Source organism: Pseudonaja textilis, chromosome 6, assembly GCF_049901715.1.
Source record: "Pseudonaja textilis isolate UNSWEBS1 chromosome 6, rPseTex1.2, whole genome shotgun sequence".
Taxonomy (NCBI): Eukaryota; Metazoa; Chordata; class Lepidosauria; order Squamata; family Elapidae; genus Pseudonaja; species Pseudonaja textilis.
The window spans coordinates 5,201,042-5,216,389 of NC_141995.1; the positions used below are offsets into that span (position 1 = coordinate 5,201,042).

At 47.9% G+C, this 15,348-nt stretch overlaps 1 protein-coding gene across 3 annotated transcripts in view; it reads left to right on the forward strand.

Moving 5' to 3' along the window:
- Window positions 1–3,959: 3,959 nt before the first annotated feature.
- Window positions 3,960–15,348, forward strand: part of DYSF (dysferlin) — a 181,452-nt gene continuing 170,063 nt past the window's right edge. For all 3 annotated transcript variants that reach the window (XM_087935713.1, XM_087935716.1, XM_087935718.1), the window contains exon 1: window positions 3,960–4,131. In XM_087935713.1, coding sequence (XP_087791839.1) covers window positions 4,044–4,131 — 88 coding nt within the window. In that variant the 5' untranslated portion in view covers window positions 3,960–4,043. The remainder of the gene's footprint in view (window positions 4,132–15,348) is intronic.

The window sequence follows — 15,348 nt, forward strand, 5'->3', positions numbered from 1 at the left end:
GGTTCTCCTTGCGCATATGTGCTAGTCGTTTCCGGTTCTAGGGGCCGGTGCTCATCTCCGTTACAAAAGCCAAAGTGTGACCAGGCTTCCTGAGACCGTAATTAAGCACCCGCTTAGTCCAAACAACTCTTGTGTTATTTCAACGCTGGGAATTATTTTCATTCCCAGCCAGTAATGAGTCCCAAACAATCCCTAGAGATAAGCACCCACCTTTCTCTCCCTTTGAATTGCTGCCCACAGCTAAAGTGCCAAATTTAACTAAAAAGTCAAATGAAGTCTACACAGAGCTTCAAGGTATAATCTGAACAGCGCGAACGACGTTGCTTCCTGCAAAGGTTCCTGTCCCTTTGCACTTCCTTTATATCTCATGGGAGGGGCAATCACCTCCAAGCCTTACTCCTGCTGCTCTTGCCTTCTGGAAGCTCTGCGCACACACGCACTGGGAACAGGCTCCCCTTGTTCCTCTGCCTCACTGCTGCCAGATTCTGGAGGCTCCAGAGTCAGCACCCCACTCCCAGATGGTCCCGGCCCCATTTCTGCATCGGATGCAGGACCCTCATCCGGGTCCTTCCTGGACTGGCCCATGTTCCTCCCCACTGTCCGACTCTGCTGCCGTCTGCACAGGCTGCTGGCGGACCACAACTCTGTCCGAAGACGTCTCCGTGGTTATGTGGCCGGCATGACTAAACGCTGATAAGGCGCACAGAACACTGTTCCCTTCCCCATCAGAGGGGTACCTATTTTTCTACTTGCATTTTTACATGCTTTCGAACTGCAGAAGCTGGGACAAGGGACGGGAGCTCACTCCATTACACGGCGCTAGGGATTCGAACCACCAAACTGCCGACCTTCCTGATCCACAAGCTCAGCATTTTAGCCACTGAGCCACCGTGTCAGGTGGCATACTGAACTCTTAACCACTGCACCCCCGTGGCTCTTAAGTGTGAAAAACTGCCCATGGGTCACTTCTTTTTTTCCCCCAGTGTGCCATTGTAACTTCAAACGGTCACTAAATGAACAGTTGTAAGTTGAGGACGACCTGTAACTCTCTTCAAGGGGGGCTGCCCTGGAAGACAAGCTGAGGACCCTCGGGTTAGGAAGGGACTGTACAAAGATCTCCAGGCCCCTTTCTGACCAGCACCAGCCAGCTCAGCAGAACCACACCTGTCCCACAGGTGGAGATGTTTAGCTGTTGGTGACTTCTTCCTTGGTTTCTTCTGGAGATCTTTCCTCTAGGTCAGGAGTCTCCAACCTTGGCAACTTTAAGACTTGTGGACTTCAACTCCCAGAATTTTCCAGATAGCACAGCACAGCACATACAGCACAGCACAGCACAGCATAGCTGGCTGGAGAATTGTGGGAGTTGAAGTCCACAAATCTTAAAAGTTGCCAACTTTGGAGCTCTGCTGTAGATAGACTCCCCTGTCTAGCAAGAGAGGAAGTTTTGGAGGCCCACCTTGGAAGTGGTCAGAACAGCAGCCAGAGACCAGGCCCCCTCAGCACAACAGCATGCCCACTGAGATCAGGGTGGCCCCGGACCTCTGCTCCTTCACCAGCTGGTGGTCAGCCATCTTCTCCAGGGCATCTTCTCCAAGTGATCTTCTTTGCAGGATCTAGCGAGGAGAAGAATGGCCCAGCAATCCACCCATTCCCCCCAAAAACACATCAGAGTGATTTGATAGAGTTGGAAGGTACCTTGTAGGTCATCTAGTCCAACCCCCTGCCCAAGCAGGAAACCCTACACCATTTGTGACAGATAGCAGTCCAGTCTCTTCTTGAAAGTCTCAAGTGATGAAGCTCCCGCAACTTCCGAAGGCAACTTCTGTTCCATGGGCTGATTGTTCTCCCTGTCAGGAAATTCCTCCTTATTTCCAGGTTCAATCTCTCCTTGATCAGAGATGGTTTTCTTGGGGGAACAGCCTGGTCCCCAGGTTCCATGTAACCACATTTTTGTCCCTTTAGTACAAGGGCCTTCAAACTTGGCAACTTTAAGACTGGTGCCCTTCAACTCCCAGAATTCCTGAGCTAACATGACTGGAGAGGAATTCTTGGAGTTGAAGTCCACAAGACTTAAAGCTGTCAAGTTTGAAGACCCCTGGTCTATCATCTATACCTGTCTGTCTGTCTGTCTGTCTATCGTCTATCCATCCATCCCTATCCATCCATCCATCCATCCATCCATCCATCCATCCATCCATCCATCCATCCATCCATCCACATCCATCTATCTATCTATCTGTCTGTCTATCTATCTATCTATCTATCTATCTATCTATCTATCTATCTATCTATCTATCTATCTATCTATCATAAGGTTCCTCAAACTTGCCCAGTTTAAGGCTTGTGGACTTTAACTCCCAGAATTCTTGAGCTAACATGGACTGGAGAGGAATTCTGGGAGTTGGTCCACAAGCCTTAAAACTGTCAAGTTTGAAGACTCCTGATCTATCATCTATACCTGTCTGTCTGTCTATCGTCCATCCATCCATCCATCCATCTATCCCTCCCTCCATCCACTTCTGTCTGTCTGTCTGTCTGTCTGTCCGTCCGTCCATCCATCCATCCATCCATCCATCCATCCATCCATCATCTATCACAAGGGTCTTCAAGCTTGGCCAGTTTAAGACTTGTGGACTTCAACTCCCAGAATTCCTGAGCTAACATGACTGGAGGAGGAATTCTGGGAGTTGAAGTCCACAAGTCTTAAAGCTCTCAAGTTTGAAGACCCCTGATCTATCATCTATACCTGTCTGTCTGTCTGTCTATCATCCATCCATATACATCCATCTATCCATCCATCCATCCACTTCTGTCTGTCTGTCTGTCTGTCTGTCCGTCCGTCCATCCATCCATCCATCCATCCATCCATCCATCCATCCATCCATCCATCATCTATCACAAGGGTCTTCAAACTTGGCCAGTTTAAGACTTTGTGGACTTCAACTCCCAGAATTCCTGAGCTAACATGGACTGGAGGAAGAATTCTGGGAGTTGAAGTCCACAAGACTGAAAGCTCTCAAGTTTGAAGACCCCTGGTTTGTCATCTGCCTGCCTGCCTGCCTGCCTGCGTGTCTCTCTACCGTCTCCCCATCCATCCATCATAGGGTTTCCTACTCAATCAGGGAGTAGAAGATCTCCAAGGTCAAGGTCCCTTCCAACCCTGTTATCCTGTTAAGTGACTCAGAGCAATTAGCACAATGGAAAGATGTAGCATCCACATCGATGTCTGATGCCTTCTCGCATACAACACAAACTTGTTAAGTGCCTCTTGGCTGGGCTGGACCCGAATGTATGTATATATTTGTGTGTTTGCAGTGGTAGGATTCAAACATTTTTTAGTACCGGTTCTGTGAGTGTGGCAGGGGAAGGATATACTGCAAAATCCCCCTTCCCTCCCCATCCCACTAACCTGCTTTCCAGCTCCGTTCTCCTGTGCAGGGCAACCAAAGGAGACCCAGCCGATCAGCTGGGACTCAATGGGAGGCAGAGAAGAGATGGGGTTGGCTGGGCCAGTCAGAGGTGGGATTGGCCGGTTCTCCCAACTACTCCAAATTTCCAGAACTGGTCAGAACCTGCTGAATATCACCTCTGGTAGAAGGTGTCCTGCCTGTGTAGGGGGTTGGACTAGAAGACCTCCAAGGTCCCTTCCAACTCTGTTATTCTATTTACTGCCTGGTGTTTAGGCTGGGTGGGAATGTTTTGTGTTGTTTGCATTTGTGCACGCATGGAAGTGTGAATTCCAGCCAGGATCCTCCTCCGAATCCAAGTCCAACTCCTTTGCCCTTAAACTAGCCCAGCCACCTCCCCCGCCAGGGCCCGACCCACGCAGCACAGCATCCCTGGTGCCTGGGGTCACTGGTGGGGGCGGGGCTCTGCCGCTCAGCCGTGTGGCTGCCCCTTTAAGAGCTCCTGGACTGTGACTGTGGCTGAGCCCTGCGCCAAGAGCAGCTCAGCCAGCCCTGCGCGCAGAGGGTGACTGGCCTGAAGGCAGAGGGAGCGGACGTCCAGCGGCTCCCCCAGACCGTCCCGGACCGCTCCAGAGAATGCTCCGCGTCTTCATCCTCCATGCCCTGCAGGTCCAGACGCCGGACACGGATATCAGTGATGCCTATTGCTCCGTGGTCTTTGCAGGTAAGAGGAAGGAAGGAAGGAAGGAAGGAAGGAAGGAAGGAAGGAAGGAAGGAAGGAAGGAAGGAAGGAAGGAAGGAAGGAGCATGAGTTGGCAGTCCTGGCAGAGGCTGTGACCCCTTTGGGAGGGAGCCCCCACTCCTCTCTGGTATCTTTCTTTCTTTCTTTCTTTCTTTCTTTCTTTCTTTCTTTCTTTCTTTCTTTCTTTCTTTCTTTCTTTCTTTCTTTCTTTCTGTCTGTCTTTCTTTCTTTCTTTCTTTCTTTCTTTCTCTCTCTCTCTCTCTCTCTCTCTCTCTCTCTCTCTCTGTATATATCACTATCTATCTAATCTATTATCTGTGTATCATCTGTCAACTCTCTCTCTCTCTCTCTCTCTTTCTTTCTTTCTTTCTTTCTTTCTTTCTTTCTTTCTTTCTTTCTTTCTTTCTTTCTTTCTTTCTTTCTTTCTCTCTCTTTCTCTCTCTCTGTGTATATATCACTATCTAATCTATTATCTGTGTATGATCTGTCCACTCTCTCTCTCCCTCCCTCCCTCCCTTCCTCTCTCTCTCTCTCTCTCTCTTTCTCTCTCTCTGTGTATATATCACTATCTATCTAATCTGTGTATCATCTGTTCTCTCTCTCTCTCTCTCTCTCTCTCTCTCTCTCTCTCTCTCTCTCTCTCTCTCTCTGTGTGTATATCACTATCTATCTAATCTATTATCTGTGTATGATCTGTCCACTCTCTCTCTCTCAAATCCCCAGCCTTTCGGGCCTCACTGAGTGGAAGGAGAGCTGCAAGCTCCGGTCTGTTCCAGCCAGGGGCCACAGTTTGAATCCCTTGGGGGTAAATCTATTCTCCAAAGCCCCTGAAGGCAGGACAAGAAGCAACGGATAGAAACCAATCAAGGAGAGAAGCAACCTGGAACTAAGGAGGAATTTCCTGATAGTGATATATGCACAATTAATCAGATACAGATAATTAGAGTTGGAAGGGACCTTGTAGGTCATCTAGTCCACCGTCCACCCCCACCTAAGCAGGAGACCCTACACCAATTCTGACAGGTGGCAGTCCAGTCTCTTCTTGAAAGCTTCCAAGGGTGAAGGTCCCACAATTTCCAAAGGCAACTTCTGTTCCTTTGGTTGATAGTTCTCACTGTCGGATAATTCCTCCTTATTTCAAGGTTGAATCTCTCCTTGTTCAGATTCTGTCTATTGTTCCTTGTCTGGCCTTTGGGTGCTTTAGAAAATAGCTTGACCCCCTTCCTCCTCTTTGTGGCAGCCCCTCAAGTATTGGAAGACCGCTATCATGATATGATTATCATGATTATATGATGATCAGATATGATTATCTCCAGATAATCCATAGAACAGATTGCCACCAGAAACTGGGTGCTCCAACACTGGAGGTTTTTAAGAAGAGACTGGATAGCCATTTGTCTGGAATGGTTTAGGATCTCCTGCCTGCAGGGGGGCTGGACTAGATGACCTCCCATGAGCTGGTCCTGCATTTTTCTTTTTTCTCTGCTTTCTCCTCTTTGCAATTTCACTTCTTAAAACGTTTCTTCGAGTCCCTGCCCAGGATGACAGGCAGGAAGGAAGGAACAGCGGGCCAGGGGCTTTGCAAGGGTTTGGTATGGTGGCAGGCGAGAGGAAATACCGTCTGGCTTTTGGGAATGTCAGAGACGAGGGTCTCCATAGGAAAAAAAGCAGAGGAGAACTATCTTGGCTTTTATGACAGTTCCCTTCGACCCATAGCTATCCTTGGCCAGAGATGCTCTTTTAAGTCAGGCGGACTTCAACTCCCACAATTCCATAACCAGCATAGGGAATTCTGGGAGTTGAAGTCCAACTCTCTTTAAATTGTCAAGACTGAGAATCAGTGCTCTGGAGCAGTGGTCTCCAACCTTGGCCACTTTAAGACTTGTGGACTTCAACTCCCAGAGTTCCTCAGCCTGGCTGAGGAACTCTGGGAGTTGAAGTTCACAAGTCTTAAAGTGGCCAAGGTTGGAGACCCCTGCTCTGGAGGGTGGGTGCAAGAAGGAGGGGGTTTGTCTAGATGACCCGTAGGGTCCCTCTCACAGCTATGATTCTAAACCAGGGGTCTTCAAACTTGACAGCTTTAAGACTTGTGGACTTCAACTCTCAGAATTCCTCCTCCAGTCATGTTAGTTCAGGAATTCTGGGAGTTGAAGTCCACAAATCTTAAAGCGGTCAAGTTTGACAAGCCTTGTTCTAAAGCATGGATCAATCCTGGATCCCCGAAGAAACCAGAGAGCAGAGAGAATGGTCTGAGGGGCTCCGGAGCTTTTAGTTTATTTCATTTTGTTTGATGTATTTTAAAATTGGCTTGTTGCAGAGTCAGCCAGATGTTCAGCTCAATGGTGGGATTCAACATTTTTTACTACCGGTTCTGTGGGTGTGGCTTGGTGGGCGTGGCAGGGGAAGGATACTGCAAAATGCCCCTTCCCTCCCCACCCCCACTAACCTGCTTTCCAGCTCCGTTCTCCTGTGCAGGGAAACCAAAGGAGACCCAGACGATCAGCTGGGACTCAATGGGAGGCAGAGAAGAGATGGGGTTGGCGGGGCCAGTCAGAGATGGGATTGGCCGGTTCTCCAGAACTACTCAACATTTCCGCTACCGGTTCTCCAGAACTGGTCAGAACCAGCTGAATACGACCTTTGGTTTTGGTGACGCCAAAGACAGCAATGGATAAAGAGACATTTTTTCTCTCTCAATGTCTAGTTTGTACTACAGTAGCACGGATTATATAAATATAATTTTTTTTACTATTGGTTCTCTGGGCGTGGCTTGGTGGGTGGGGCGTGGCTTGGTGGGAGTGGCTTTGTGGGCATGGCAGGGGAAGGATATATCGCAAAATCCCCCTTCCCTCCCCACCCCCACGAACCTGCTTTCCAGCTCTGTTCTCCTGTGCAGGGCAACAAAAGAAGACTCAGCTGAGACTCAATAGGAGGCAGGGAAGAGATGAGGTTGGCGGGGCCAGTCGGAGGTGGGATTTGCTGGTTCTCTGAACTACTCAAAATTTCTGCTACTGGTTCTCCAGAACCGGATAAATGCCACCTCTGGTTCAGGCAGGAAACTTTCTGACGATGAAAACAATTAATCAGTGAAACGAGTTTCCTGCAGAAGTTCCATCTCTAGAAGTTTTCAAGAAGAGCTTGGAGAACGGTTTGTCTGGAATTATATAGGGTCTCCTGCTTGAGCGGAGCAGGGGGTTGGACTAGAAGACCTCCGAGGTTCCCTTCCACCTCTGTTCTTTGGTGTTTTTTGCTCTGCTCTTGAGTTCAGGAAGACGCTTGGAGGCTGTCCCTGCATCACATCCCAGCCAGTTTGACTCGATAACAATCCTGGCTAGTATCAAACCTGCTCTCTGTTATTTCTATCCACCGTTATTTAGGGCATTGTGAGCCTCTCAGAGTCTCTTTGGACAGGGAAAAGGGCAGCCAATAAAATTGAATAAAGATAGAAGTCAAACAATCACGTAACCCGGCAGCCTTTCCCCCTTTGCAAGCAACCTTAAAAGGTTGGGAGATCTAAGCAAACGGCTCTGGGTTGATTCTGTTGACCAGCCCTGACACACGCACACGGGGTTGGGTAGGTGGGAGAGACGCGATGTGCCCTCTGCACATGCTCGTGGGCACTCTTGCGTTGAAGGCGGCAGCTGGACGGTGGTTCGGAGAACTCAGTTTGGGCTTCTTCTTCTTTTTAAAATAGAATTCTGAGTGCCATTCTGTCCGTTGCATGAGAAGCCAGAAAAAAGGTTATATATAGCCCAGCAAGTGGCCCTGAGAAGCCAATGGGGGGAGGAGAGAGACCCAGTGATTCAGTTACAGGAACTGGGCCTGGCTACTCTAGGGAAGAGAAGGACCAGGGGAGACAGGATAGCGGTCTTCCAATATTTGAGGGGCTGCCACAGGGAGGAGGAGGAAGGGGTCCAGCTATTTTCTAAAGCACCTGAAGGCCAGACAAGGAATAATGGATGGAAACTGAACAAGGAGAGATTTAACCTAGAAATAAAGAGAAATTTGCTGACAGTGAGAACAATCAATCAAGGGAACAGAAGTTGCCTTTGGAAGTTGTGGGAGCTTCATCACTGGAGACTTTCAAGAAGAGATTGGACTGCCATTAAATGGTGTAGGGTCTCCTGCTTGGGTGGGTTGCGGGGTTGGACTAGTTGACCTACAAGTTCCCTTCCAACTCTGATGATCTGTTATCAGTGAAGGGATTTATTTATCATTCATCGTAAAAATTTTTGTTGAAAACAATTTTATTGGTTTTTAAAAACAAACAAAACATAAAAACATCAGCCCTCTTCCATACATATATACAAGCAGTGTGTCGGTTGGTTCATCAGTTTTGTGCATTCATTTCGTAGTCTCAATGACAGTTACATCACATAATAACTCGTATTATCAATCCAAACTTATATATCCTAGTATCACGATTAGAAAATCATTTGACTATGATTTTATTCATTCATACTTTATGAGATAACTATAATTTAGGCAGTTTATTCTATAATAAATCATATAATCATACCAAATCTATCCTAGAAACACTTTAGAGATATGATGTCAAATAATTTTTGTTTGCTGCTCTGCCGGGGAAACCTAAGGCCGACCCTCTGTTCCCTACGCCAACAGCAATACCTTCAAAAGAACAGGTAGTCCTTGACTTATGCAGGGCTGGGCTGCTGGGGGTTCACAGGGGTTCAGGAGAGCCCCTAGCTAAGGTTCTGTGCATTTCGGTGAGCCCCCCCAAATCCTACCCCTGGCTGCTCCCAGCACCCACCCTGCCCCTCTCCTCCCAGGAGTCTCCACGCAACCTGTTTTGGATGCAGGGAAGGGCATGGTGTGTGCGGAGGCTCAAGGAGAGCGAAAAATGGGGCTCCTGGAATTTCGGGAAGGCTGGAAATGTTTATTGATTGATTGATTGATTGATTGATTTGATTTGATTTGTCCATCGCTTACAAAATACTAGGTATAAATATAAACATGAGTAAGGATATAGAAAATAGGTGCAATTAAATGGGGACAAGAGGACAGGGACGGGAGGCACAATGGTGCGCTTATGCACACACCCCTTACAGACCTCTTAGGAATGGGGTGAGGTCAATAGTGGCTAGTTTGAGGTTAAAGGAGTGGGGGTGTTTGAGGATGTAACTACAGAGTCGGGTAGTGCATTCCAGGCATTGACCGCTCTGTGGCTGAAGTTGTACTTTCTGCAATCAAGTTTGGAGAGGTTAACATTGAGTTTGTATCTGTTGTGTTGCTCTTGTATGGTTGCGGTTGAAGCTGAAGTAGTCATTGACTGGTAGGACATTGTAGCAGATAATTTTGTGTACTTTGCTTAAGTCCAACCGTAGGCGGCATAGTTCAAGATTGTCCAAGCCCAAAATTTCAAGTCTGGTGATATAGGGTATTCTGTTGTGAGTAGAGGAGTATAGTACTCTTCTCGTGAAAAACTTCTAGACTCTCTCAATTGTATTAATGTCCGATATACAGTGCAGATTCTAGATAGATGAGCTGTATTCGAGTATTGGTCTAGCAAAGGTTTTGTACGCCCTAGTTAGCAATTCAATATTTCCAGAGGAGAAGCTTCGTAAGATTAGATTTACAACTCTTAACGCCTTTTTGGCAATGCTGATACAGTGAGCTCTGGCGTTTAAATCATTTGAGATGAGTACTCCTAGGTCCTTGACAGAGTGAGGGTCATCAATGAGGTCATATCTGCCTAGTTTGTTTTTGGTGTACTGATTTTTTTGTTTTACCAATGTGTAGGACAGAGCATTTGTTGGTTGAGATTTGGAATTGCCAATTGTTTGACAATTCAGACATATAATTAAGGTCCCTTTGAACAGCAGTAGCATTGTTGGTGAAGAGGAAGGAGGAGGAGGAGGAGGAGGAGGAGGAGGAGGAGGAGGAGGAGGAGGAGGAGGAGGAGGAGGAGGAGAGGAGGAAGGAGGAGGAGGAGAAGAAGAAGAAGAAGAAGAAGAAGAAGAAGAAGAAGAAGAAGAAGAAGAAGAAGAAGAAGAAGAAGAAGAAGAAGAAGAAGAAGAAGAAGAAGAAGAAGACCACCCAACTAGGCAACATCATCAGTGCTAGTAAGGAGTTGGGGTTTGCTCTCATTTCAGGGTGGACAACGTTGTCCTCCTGGAGGACCTTTCCAAAGCAGGAAACCTGCTTTTGCACAAATCCTGCTCTTCTGGAATGGTGAGTCTGGATTGAAGAAAGATCAATTCTGTCCCCAGTGTTCTGTTTTTAAGGTGGCAACCCTTCCGAGCATCTTTTGTCCAATGCTGCTGAACAGAGCGGAAAAAAAACGGAGTTTTTTTTTCATTTCATTGCTCTTAGTCACCATGGGCTCAGGCCACGCGATGAATGAGAGCCAGCAGAGCGGAAGAACCAGTGGAAAATCACCACGAGGTGTTCAGCACAAGTGTCCAGAACTCTTACCGTGCAGGGTGGAAACTTTCTCCCGGACCCCACCCCTTTTATGGTGTTGTGGAAAGATTAAAGCAGGAATCCCGCATTTCTTTATTGCCGACATTTCTAGACAAGATCAAGAACACACTGATGGGATCTATGAGACAATCTAGAACCCAGGAAAGAAATATCTGGACCAGGGGAGCAGTCTCCCTCCAGAAGTTCTGGATGCTCCATCGCCGGAGGCTTTTAAGAAGAGACCGGACGGCCGTTTATCTGACATGGTTTAAGGTCTGCTGCTTGAACAGGGGGTTGGACTAGAAGACCTCCAAGGTCCCTTCCAGCCCTATCGATCTCTGTTCGGGCTTCTAAACCAGGACGCGACAGTTTGAATGTTCTCTTCTTTTCAGTCTGGATTTCATGGGCCTCCCATCTCCAGAAGGCGAGGCTTTTCCGACTCTGGCTGACCCCTCTGGCGAGAAGGACCCCTATGCCCGTCCCAAAGCCCGGAGGAGGACTGCAAGGGTGTCCCCCCCCCGGCCGGTCTTGGGAGGAAAAGGAGAATATTTATGGCTCAGGTCGAAATGAGGGCTCCTTGGTGCTCTTTCAGCTTAGCGGCTTCCTTGCAGGCGGCTCATTATCCATCAGTGCACTGATGATGTTCCCTAGCTGGGTCAGGAAATGCCTGCAAGAAAACTACCAAGCTCAGAGGGCACCAGGGGACCCACAGTCGTCCCCCTCCTCCTAAACCCCACTTCCTTCTAGCACTGATGATGTAACCTAACTGGGTCATGAAACATCTGAAAGAAAACAACCAAGTTCAAAGAGCACCAAAGACCTCGCGTTCCTCCTCCTCTTCCTCCTCCTCCTTTTCCTTCCCCACTTCCTCCTCCAACTTCCAGCACTGATGATGTTCCCTAGCTGGGTCATAAAATGTTTGCAAGAAAACTACCAAGCTCAGTCTTCTTTCTCTTCCTCTTTCTCCTCCTCCTCTTCCTCCTCCTTCCCCCTTCACCTTTTCCTCCTCTCCCTCCTCCAACTTCCAGCACTGATGATGTTACCTAGCTGGGTCATAAAATATTTGCAAGAAAACTACCAAGCTCAGTCCTCTTTCTCTTCTTCTTCTCTCCTCTTCCTCTTCCTCCTCTTCCTCCTCCTCCTCCTCCTCCTCCTCCTCCTCCTCCTCTTCTCCTTCCCCCTTCACCTTTTCCTCCTCTCCCTCCTCCAACTTCTAGCACTGCTGATGTTACGTAGTTGAGTTATGAAACATCAAGAAAACGAAAAGCTCAGACAGCACCAAGGACCCCACATTCCTCCTCCTCTTCCTCCTCCTTTTCCTCCTCTTCCTCTTCCTCCTCCAACTTCTAGCACTGATGATGTTACCTAGCTGGGTCATAAAATGTCTGCAAGAAAACTACCAAGCTCAGAGGGCATCAGGAGACCCACAGTCCTCCTCTTCCTCCTTCTCCTCCTCCTCCTCCATCACCACCACCACCTCCTCCTCCCTGCAAACCCTACTCCCTTCTGGCACTGATGATGTGTCCTAGTTGGGTCATGAAATGTCTGCAAGGAAACCACCCAGCTCAATTAGCACCATGGGCCCCACAGTCCTCCTCTTCCTCCTCCTCCCCGTCCCCCGCTGCTTCTAACCTAACCATTTTGCAATTATTCGCTTAACCACCATGGCAAGAAAAGTCACCCAATGGGGCAAAACTGGCTTAACACCCGTTTCCCTTAGCCGCATAACTTTGGGGCTCAGTCGCCATCGTAAGTCAAGGCCTACCTGTTTAAAAAAAAAATGCACAAAGCTTTTTACCTTTTACCTTTTTACCTTGTTCTTCCTTGCTTTCATCTATGGGCCCCCTTTGCTCCTTTAGTTGCAGTTTCTGCCAAGCCTCACTGACTTCCTCTTCGGTTTTGGGGATCACCCCTGTGGTCTCATTTCCTCCATTTCTTTTTTTTTCTTCCCCAAGAATTTGATTAATTTTTAAAAAAAACAAACATATACAAACAAAACACAAAAACATGAAAACCGTAAAACATCTTTTCGGAAAGCAGCTTGATCCCGGGTTACATCTCTTTTTATGTACGGACATAAATTCAAGTTCGTGCTCACTTTTATACACCGTCCCATGTCTTATTTACCACTCTACAGACAAAGGATATAAGTATAACGATTTAAATTGAGGTGAAATAAATAAAATAGAATTAAGAGACTGAAAAGAAGGGAGAAGCTATGTAGGAAATCGTTTCCTCCGTTTCAAACTGACCTGTTATCCAATATTACCTTCCAGGTGACACCCCCCTTCCCTCCCTTCCAGTATACTGTTTCATGGTGGGTGATCCAACATCCCCTCCCTGCCCGGCCCGGTCTCTATTCATAGCCGCCACATTTCTCTCAGGCTGCCATCTTGGCAACCCGCCCAGCACCTGTTGGGGTGGGGGGTGAGGATTGAACCATTTGCAAAGGAGCAGCTGGGTTTTCTGGCTGGGAGAGGCAGAGACGGTCCTGCTGGGCTCTGTTTTGGTGCCCTGTGGGTGGGGGTTGGGGTTGGGGGTGGTCAGGAAGGAGCCCCATGCTTCCTGCTCCTCTTGCCTTCCTGGTGAAGCACCACCGTACAGAATAGCAGAATGGAAAAATCAAGAATAACAAGAATGTTAAAAAAAAGAAAAAAGATGGAGAATGACAGGACATAGATGAACAGACTGCAGAGTGGAGAAATGCAGAAGAAGAGAATGCAAGCTAAGGAAATAACGCAGCCCAGAAGAAGAGAATTGGGAGGGACCTTGGAGGTCTTCTAGTCCAACCCCCTGCTCAAAGCAGGGGAAACCCTAGACCAGGGGTCGCCAACCTTTCGGACCTCAGGGACCAACGCCAAACTCATAATTTTACCCTGGGAAAATCCCCCCAAAAGTCTGCAGGAAAATCCCCCACCCCGTTTTCCTACCAATCGATCATTCTTTATTTGGGATCGCAGGATACTGTCTCCAGCTCTGTTTTCAGGGGGAGAGAGAGAGAGAGAGAGAGAGAGAGAGAGAGATACTTTTGGCTTCATGCAAGGAAAGCAGCAGAAGCAGCAGAAATATTTCTTTCTCTCCCCCAAACTCCTCCAGAAATGAGTCTTTGTGAGTCTTGTCGTGCCGGCTCAGCCTCTTGGAGCAGGAGGCCTTGCAGGGTCCCAAAGACTCATTTCTGGCGGAGTTTGGGGGAGAGAAAGAAAGACTTTTACTGCTTTCCTTGCGTGCAGCCAAAAGCAGGAACAGAAAGAAGTGGAAAGAAGCAGCCCGATGGCCAGATGAGGCGCGTGGGGTGACTGGGGCAAGTTCCCCCTCTCCTCCCTTTCTCCCCTCCCCTCACTACCTCGTGTTGTGCGCAATGCAAACGACACAAGCCTTGTGTTCCTGCAGGCCATGTGGGTGGTGCAGCCTTGTGTTCCCCCGCAGCCTGGATTAATTGCTTTGGGGTGGGGGAGGTGACATTTCTCTGTGGACCACCAAAATTTTCTCCTGGACCACCAGTGATCCCCAGCCCGCTGGTTGGTAATCACTGCCCTAGACCATTCTGAAGAAATGGCTGCCCAGGTCTCTTCTGGAAAACCTCCAATGTGTGAGCGTCCACAACTTCTGGAGGGAAGCCATTGCACTGATTATAGGTAGCCCTTACAACAGCTCACTTAGTGACCATTTGAAGTTACCACGGCGCCGAAAAAAAAAAAGGAACTTAGGACCATTTTTCATACTGACGACCGGGTGCCATCACACGATCCAAATTCAGACGCTTGGCAACTGACTCATGTTTATGACGGCTGCAGCGTCCCCACGATCCCCTTTTGCGACCTACGGACAAGCAAAGTCAATGGGGAAGCCAGATTTCACTTAAGGACTAGGATACTAACTTAACAACGGTGGTTGTTTCACTTAACAACTGTGGCAAGAAAGGGTGTAAAATGGGGCAAAACAAATAGCAACCTAGATTTTGGCTTCAGTGGTGGTTGTAATTTGAGGAGTACCTGTTATTGTTCTCGCTGTTAGGAAGTTTCTTCTTCGTTCTAAGGTTGCTTCCCTCCTGGATTGGTTCCCCTCTTTCAATAGAACCAAGTTTCGCTTTGTGGTTTTCAGGTTCTTGAGTACCCTCTTAATTAACAGATAATCAGAGTTGGAAGGGACCTTATAGGTCATCTAGTCCAACCCCCCACCCAAGCGGGAGTCCCTACACCATTTCTGACAGATGCCAGTCCAGTCTCTTCTTGAAAGCGTCCAGGGATGAAGCTCCCACAACTTCCAAAGGCAACTTCTGTTCCCGTGGTTGATTGTTCTCCCTGTCAGAAAATTCCTCCTTATTTCCAGGTTGAATCTCTCCTTGTTCAGTTTCCATCCATTATTCCTTGTCTGGCCTTTGGGTGATTTAGAAAATAGCTTGACCCCTTCCTCCTCTTTGTGGCAGCCCCTCAAATGTTGGAAGACTGCTATCCTGTCTCCCCTGGTTCCTTCTCTTCCCTAGCCATGCCCAGATCCTATAATTTCTCTTCATATGTTTTAGTCTCCAGTTCCCCTTATCAACCTGGTTAGTCTTCTCTGCACTTTTTTCTAGAGCCTCAACATCTTTTTTATAATGTGGTGAACAAAACTGGATGCAGTCCTCTAGATGCGGCCTTACTAAGGCTTTATAGAGTGGGATTAGTACCTCCTTTGATCTCGATTGTATCCCTCTGTTTTCTGCACGGTGGTGTAATACAAAGACACTCATTTTGTGCGCCCAACCAGCCAGGAGGGAGTTTGACTTCGGGAACAGGA